The 7,979-nt window shown below is 33.9% G+C and overlaps 1 protein-coding gene across 2 annotated transcripts in view; it reads left to right on the top strand.

Moving 5' to 3' along the window:
• The window catches only part of LOC111471842 (reticulon-like protein B22), a 7,820-nt gene extending 1,864 nt beyond the window's left edge, over nucleotides 1-5,956 (top strand). The window contains exons 3-4 of one of the 2 annotated variants that reach the window (XM_023117505.1): nucleotides 4,605-4,674; nucleotides 5,526-5,956. In XM_023117505.1, the coding sequence (XP_022973273.1) occupies nucleotides 4,605-4,674; nucleotides 5,526-5,581 (126 nt within the window). In that variant the 3' untranslated portion in view covers nucleotides 5,582-5,956. Of the gene's footprint in view, nucleotides 1-4,604; nucleotides 4,675-5,449 lie in introns of both variants that reach the window. The other variant, XM_023117504.1, reaches the window with a different exon arrangement.
• Nucleotides 5,957-7,979: the final 2,023 nt, after the last annotated feature.

The following is a 7,979-nucleotide window of genomic DNA, read 5'->3' as shown; positions in this document are numbered from 1 at the left end:
AAAAAAAAAATGAAGTTCTTTGGTTGGCAGGTGTTGCGTGGGATGGCGAACACGTTGTTTCATTCTATAAACCCCTCCTTTTGTTACTTTTGATCAAAATCCACAAACTAATGCATTTATATTTTCAACATTATTCAAACGAGCATATTTCCGTCCAGATCTTTTCTTAGACTATCCTCAGCCATCTAACAAGTTATCAATAACCAACCTAGTCGATCAAATTAATTATCTCATATTAGAATCTTAGACTAACTAACTCTAACTTAAGAAAATAACAATAGTTAGAGAGAAAACGATACTAATTAAAAAATGAGAGTGAGATGGAGAGAGGGGAATCAAGTGAGGAGTGAAATGGAGAGCAAGAAGCATCCGAACTAGAAAAAGAGAGAGGAGATCAAAGGCTGAGAGAGAGCTGGCAGAAAGATAGAGAGAAAAGAAGAAGAAACTAGACATAGAGAGGGAAAACATAGCGACGGCAAACACTGTTTACAGCAACGACAAGGAATTTGCAAGCAGTTGTGTGGTTTTGATGCAACTTCGATTTGAAGAAGGGGGAGAAATGAAATAATTATAATAAACGTAAAATCCTAAATACAAAAGCCTTTGTGTTGAGGGTTTTAATAAATTTTTAAATAACAACTAACCTAAATGTACTGTTTTACTTAAAAATTAAAAAATAATTCAATAAGCCCTAAAGGTGTGTTGAGCGCCTTAGGGGTTTCATGGAAGGCGCGTGCCTTGGTCGTGCCTTCCTACCGGCTCCTTGATTTTTTGAGGCAAGGCGCTTCACATGCGACTTGTGCCTTTTAAAACTAGTATGACCAATGATGCACCAGCCTAGTTTCATGGGATGAAGTTCAATTCTTTCGTGGATAGACTTGAAAAAACTCTTATAGCTCAATTTTGAGCCACATGATGTGCTATATGAGCAATTCTTGAACCAGGAAGGAACAAAGAATTAATTATGGCAACAATTTGAAATTCTCGCCAACCCTCTACTGAACTTAATAGAGTTAGTACTAAAGGGAATAATGACAGGGAATATGCTTGAGAATAAGGCAGAGATGAGAGTGGTAATAACAGTGGACCTAGAAGCTATTGATGAAGGTAGCCTAGTTTGTGGAAGACTAATATGAACTCCATTGTTTACGGAAGGGGTTGAAAGAGACTACATTATCTGCATCTTTATTAATTTATTAGAACTTGTAGTTATCTTTTTAAATTCTTGGGTATTTTCCAAACTACCAGCATTGAAGAATGTTCTTGGAACCTAACTCTCCCACCTATGTGCATTATATATACTGATCTGGTTCATTTCTCTTTTTTTCCCCATTGAATTTTGTCAACGGAATTTGCATAACACAAATCTTTCCTATGGGCCAAAGTACCAGAATCTAACAAATTCTTGGACAGGGCTACCCGCCACTCAAATCATTATTGCTTGGTGGAAATTCAAGGTGTCAAGAATTTTGGAAGCTGGTCTTGGATAAGGTGGAAAAGAAGTTGTCTCTTGGAAAAAAATTTCTTTTCTAAAGGTGGTATGCTTACCCCAATCGGTCTTGAGTGGGATTCCCTGTTATTTCTTTTCGATCTTTAAGATTCACACTTTGGTTAGAGAGAGACTTGTGAGAGTGATGAGGATTTTTTTTTGTGAGAAGGGGGTTAAGGAGGAGCTGGGTGGGTCTCATCTTGTCAGTTGGGAGGCGATGGTTAAGCCTATGGAGTTAGGAGGGCTTGGAATATGGGATTTGAGGTTAAGTAATGAGACTCTCCTGTCTAATGGTTGTGCGATTCTTAATGTAGTCGGACACTTCATGCCATGAAATTGGACACTTTGTGGCAGTTATCCTTGGCAGATATGGTCCAGACCCTTTTGAGTGGGTTGTAGTGGTGGTACCAATAGGCCAGGCCTTCTAAACATCTCTCGTTAGCTATTGCCTTTGGTCTTCCTTTCTTTTCTCTTGTTAGTGTTCGATTGGTGATGACTCAACTGTATATTTTTGGTTGGTTGCATTGTCTAGCCTCTGATCCATCCTCATCTTTGTCTTTAAGGTTTCAGCTTCCTCAATTTGATAGGTAGGCGTTAAAGGTAGTGATCCTTCTTTCTATTCTTTGTGATCAGCATGTGGTTCAAGGGAGAAGGGGCATTAGATTTTGGTTCCTTGCTATTTTGAGGGGCTTCGCTTATAGCTCATTTTTTCATTTGTTGTCTATCTCTTCCTCGCCCCATCTTGTAATTTTTTTTTGTTGTGTGGTTTGTTTTACATGGGGAAGTGAATACTTTGGATAGCGTTTTGAGTGCCTCCCCCTTGGTGTTGTTCGTGCAGTGGTGCATTCTCTGCAGGCACCAGGCGGGTGATCTCTTTCATTTGTTGTCCAGTTTACCTAGTCTCTTTGGGATAGTTGGTTTACTTTGTTTGGTTTATGTTTGGTTTTGAATAGAGATTGTTTGACTTTGGTGGAGGAAGTGCTTCTAGGATCGTCTTTCTGTGATAAGGGAAAAGTTCTATGGCACTATAGTTCTTCGCTATTTTTTCGGGCATTTAGCTTGAGAAAAATAATAGGATATTTAGAGAGGTTGAGAGTTATTGTGATGCGGTTTGGGAGGTGGTGAAGTTTCATGCATCGTTGTAGCATCGTTTACTAGCCCTTTTTGTAATTATGATCTTGGTTTGATTTTTTTTTTCTGGATTAGAGGCCATTTCTTTATTTAGCTTTTTGGTTTCCCTTTTGTTGGTGGGGTTGTTTTTTTTTCAGTTTAATCTTCTTCTTAACTTCTGACAAAGCAGTTAATCAAGTTGATAGTTTTTGAAGCACATTAGATGCCACTCCTAAGGCTTCGAAGATCTGTTTTTTTCCTAAACCACTGACATCTTAAATGGACTGTTTTTCCAAACTGGCAGAGGCTTTGCCTCTCAAATCTTTGTCACTCCAATATAACAGAGAATAACATTCTGTTTTCCAGCCAACCTATTCATATAATCCTTGGCAGATGGAATAAGCCTACCTATCCCATCGCAATCCACCAATAAGGCCTAAGCAATTGCAAACCAGTCATCATTCCAATTTCTTCTAGTAATGACAAAGTGCAATCCTGTTAATTTTCCCAAAATCTATTTCTTTTCGTACCCAAAATTCCTTTTGCAACCTCTGCTTTACACAAAAGAAGGAAGGCATCAAATATGTCATTTTGAAAATATTACAAATCCTCTCCAAAACAAGCTTGGTGCTTCCTTTTCATGAACTTTCCCCTCTTTTCTTCAATAATCTCCCAAAAAGAAGACCCCTCATTTGTTTTTTTCCAAAAGGGATAACAATTCTTCTTTTTCTAGGTCTTTAACTAACTCACTGTCCATGGAGATTGAAGAAGCTCCACCAGAGACATTTGTAATTAAAACGTAGTTCCAGCTTAGTCTAATGTAAAAAAAATGTAGAGATTCCTTCTCTCCGGCTAAAAAACAGAACCGCAAATTGCAGGGAACACCCAAATTGAAAGCTATATCTTAATTGCAAGCTATAATTTTGATCTTTTGCACATAATTACCTACTTTGCTTCACTGCATGACTTAGTCTCATCTACTTTTAATTATCCTCTGCATCGATGGTATTTTTGCATATTAGACTAATAACTACTCTGAATATTGGATCTATGACCAAAATGCATACTTGTTTCTTTTACCATTCAGATGATTGTCAATTACAACCTTTTTTTTTTTAACTAATACCAATTAGAAGGTCTTTTTGTAATCACGTTAGGCTGAGTTTGGGTTACAATATATTGCTTTCCTAAATCCTTTTCTTTACCCGGACATTTTGGAATAAACATTTTCCTTGTTTCTAATGAAAAAAAGCTTTGTATGCTAGCGCTTTCATGCTGGATCTAGTGAACCTAGACAAATTCGTATGAACATGTTTGATTGTACGTAAAATTCAAACTTCTCTTATAATCCACCCTAGAGATGTTGTATTATAAAAGTAAGGTTAAATTATAAGTTCATAAATCTTCAAGCTTGTGTCTAATAGATTCTTGAACTTTCAATTTTGTGTTTAGTAGGTTCTTGAACTTTCAATTTTGTGTCTAATAGGTTATTTTAAAAAATTAATAGGCCTTATTAGACACAAAATTGGATTTTGTGTCTAATAAGACTGTAACTTTTATTTTTGTAGACAACTTTCATGTATTTAAAAAAAATATCAGACGGATCAAAGACCTATTAGACACAAAATTGAAAGTTCATGGATTTATTAAATACCAAGTTGAAAGTCCACGGACTAATTTGATGTAAAATTGAAAGTTCAAGGAAATGGAATAAGCCTATCTATCAGATAAATTGTATACTCGAGATGCTTGTGCATTTAGAGAGTTGAGAAGATAATGAAAATCAAGTAATACGTATTGATTTTCATTGACAAACGAAGATGTTCCATCATAATATATTTTTTTCCCATGGTATATTTACCGGTTTATATTTGACTTTGTTTGTGAGCGAAGTTGCTCTTCCTACTAAGATCTTTCCGAACCATCTTCTTAAAAGGAATAGCTGTATTCGTCTCTCATCTTGTGATGGATATTGTAAATTAAAGTTGCGTAAATCTTTCTCCAGGTCATTGTCAGTCTTTACGCTCTCTCAGTCCTTGGAAGACTGGTTTCAGGTGTTACGGTTGCCTACACTGGTATGTTTCCTACTACAACTTGCCCCAATTTCTGCTATCCTATGAGAAAAGAAATATTTCTTGACAATTTGATATGAATTTTTGGTTTAGATACTATTTCAGTCCATTTACTTTGTTAGTTTGCTTTGGTCCCTATTCATTTAGAATGTTCATTTTGGCCCATGTACTTTTAACTTTTAACTTTTGTTCATTTATTCCTTGTTCTTTCCAAAAGTCTGCTTTGGTCCTTATATTTGTAAAATGTAACCATTTTTATCCTGGTTAGCAAAATTCTCACAAATTAAACTATTCAGCACAAAACTGTGACACATTTCAACTAATTTATTGTGTATTGGTGGGATGAAATTGTGATAAAACAATGAGTCAAAAAAGAAAAGAGCCAAAGTGAGTATAGGAACCCAAACGAATGTTTCGAGAGTACAAGGAGACTACCATGGACAATGTTGAAAGTAGAGGGACCTAATTGAATATGTTGAAGGAGCAGAAACCAAAATTGACAAAAGTTGGAAGTATGATGACTACATAGTATTTTAACCGACATTTTTCTATTATTAATATTTAATTCCTCTTCGACTCATCATATAGGGAGCGTAGTAGCTTAATTAGCCTTACCATCTGATTTTTCGGATAGCAGAGGTCAACCTATGTGCAATTTTTTCCTTTGTGTTAAAAATTTTCAGGGCTCATTTCTGTTTATATTAGGGAATAAATTGGATTGTTTTTGCTTATTTATGGAACCAATCTGTCATTGAAGCTAAGAGATCTGAATCAACAGGTTTATGCATGTTGTGTATATACATGGTGTTGGAGAATTCTGAATCAATCAGTGCTTTTATTTCTCCTTTTCTTAGGAGAGGAAACGACCCTATTTCACACCAAGATTCCATCTAATCTTCACTGGCTGTAACCCCGTTCTGTCACTGTAGATAGATACATCTTGTGCATATTACCGTTAACAGAATCAGACAGTCATTATATGATGGTTGTTTAGGTGGAGTAATAAATTTATATTTGATGGGGAAAAAAAAAAAAATAAAAAATCCTGAGTTCATTATTGATATTGATTACTGTTCATCATTACGAGTATCGGTTGTTTTCTGTGAAGTTGAGTGGTGTGAAAAAGAAAATATTTGGCAGGATTGTCATTTGGGTTATACCTTTTTTGTACCAACTTTTAAGTTATAAGGAGATGGAAACTTGTTCAGGAGCTAGTTCTGAATTCTCCTTTTTTGTACCTTTTTTGTTTATACATTTTTTTTTAACAATAAATGTTAACATTTAATGGATAAATGTGGTTGTAACATTTCCAAAATGAAATGTGAATAACTACTTAGTTCTCCATATTACTATTTCTAGAGTCAGCAAATGAGGAATGATTGAATTCAATCACTTTTGGATGTATTTATTAGATTTTTTTTTTTTTTTTTTTTGTTGTTGTTGAAGTTTATCTTGCGGGAGGTACTTAAATTGGATCGCTGATTGATTTCTAGGTTTCGTTGTAAACCTAATTAGTTACTTTTAATTACGTGAAATAGTTGTAGCTTTCAAAATTCTGAGAGTAGTTGTGAGATTCATTGTGCTAGATTTTTGATATCCATACTCAACTCAGCACGGAAGATAGGAGTTAGAACAATTATGACAAGTAGGGGTCGGAGGGGAGATTTGTTTTCTATGATATCCTTTTTTGAAATTAAGAGGCTTTGATACAGTATCAGATTAATTTTGATACTAAACGTTAAAGGAATTGGCGTGGACAATTCTTTATGTATATCATACCCAACCCATTCAAATCAATTTATATCAACAAAAGCTTTCAAGGATAGAAAAAAAAAAAGGAAAGTGAACAGGAGTAAGGGATAATGTGTTGACTAAATATAAAGTGAGTCTTATTTATTTATTGTTAGTTTTAAAGCTTAATTGGTGAACACTTAAGTTTTAAAGCTTAAGGTATTGTTAATTTTAAAGTTTTAAGTCAAAAGGCCTTGGGGAATAACACATGATAGTGTTGCATCCTATCAAAGTCTCTCCACAATGTTGAGATGTGTTATACTGGGTGTGCTCGATACCAACATAGACCTCAGAAAAACAAGTCCAATGCAATTTGAATCGCTCAAATTGAAAGTTATGGTCTAAAGAAGGTGAAAACTTTCACATTACAAGTTTTTATTAATATAAGGTGTCTCGGGAGCGAAGTAATGATTTTTGAACAATTATTAAAAATGAGATCAACATACGTCTACTTTGGACATAAACCCCTCTCATATTAATTGTATACGATTTTTACTCTATATCCATTATCTTCCATTTATTTATCAAATATAAGATTGTTCTCTCATTTATGATAATTCTTCCATTAAATTTATAGTTATTTACTTTTGATTTGAGTTTTGATTAGTTAAAAAATTCTTTTATCTATGAAAGAGTTGGAAGTACAGTGTTAAGAAATATGGAATACTGTGATTTTGTTTTTGTTTTAAGAGAAAAATAATAAATACAAATGTTTTTGGAGGGAAAACATTTGTATTTAGTTATGCCATTAATTATGCAATTTACAATATCCTATCTATATTTAATGATTTACGATATCATATGTGATGATTTGATTTGTTTATGTTATTATGTATTATAAAAATATAGGGAGGATCATAATAGAGTCTACATTTACATTAGATGTATTAGATGATGGGCACCATAAGCATACTCTATATGGAGATGATTAGAAGACATCCAATTATCCCGTAGTCGTAATCTTGTTCGGATAAGGGCAAAGTCCACATAAGTATATAGTAGTTGGCAGACATGAGGATCACTCCCTCAAGATTATGATGATTAAGAGTACTATTAGAGAGTCGTCAATTAATCCCTAATAATACATCATCCTAATCAGTAGAATATAAATATGAGTCAACGCTACGATGTCTCACTTACATGCATACATATGATTTCAAAAATGATCATCGAGAACAAAACTATCCAAAAACCTAGGATAATCTTAATGAGATACATGAACTCCATGATGAGTTTCGCGAAGCTAGATTTTGAGCAACGATGAGCTTTTAGGAACTACAATCCTATGATTAGCTCGGACGAGCTCCAACGAACGATGAGCTCCAAGAAGCTATGAATTCCAAACATCAAGTTTTATTTGTATTGAACTCTTTTCATCAGTAATATTCTGCAATTTCATTAGATACAAAAAAAAAAAAAAAAAAAAAAAAAAAAAAAAAAAAAAAAAAAAAAAAAAAAAAAAAAAAAAAAAAAAAAAAAAAAAAAAAAAAAAAAAAAAAAAAAAAAAAAAAAAAAAA

This window comes from Cucurbita maxima, unplaced genomic scaffold, assembly GCF_002738345.1.
Source record: "Cucurbita maxima cultivar Rimu unplaced genomic scaffold, Cmax_1.0 Cma_Scf00059, whole genome shotgun sequence".
In the NCBI taxonomy this organism is placed as follows: domain Eukaryota; kingdom Viridiplantae; phylum Streptophyta; class Magnoliopsida; order Cucurbitales; family Cucurbitaceae; genus Cucurbita; species Cucurbita maxima.
The sequence above is the reverse complement of the archived record's forward strand: the minus strand, read 5'-3'. Positions and strand labels throughout refer to the sequence as shown.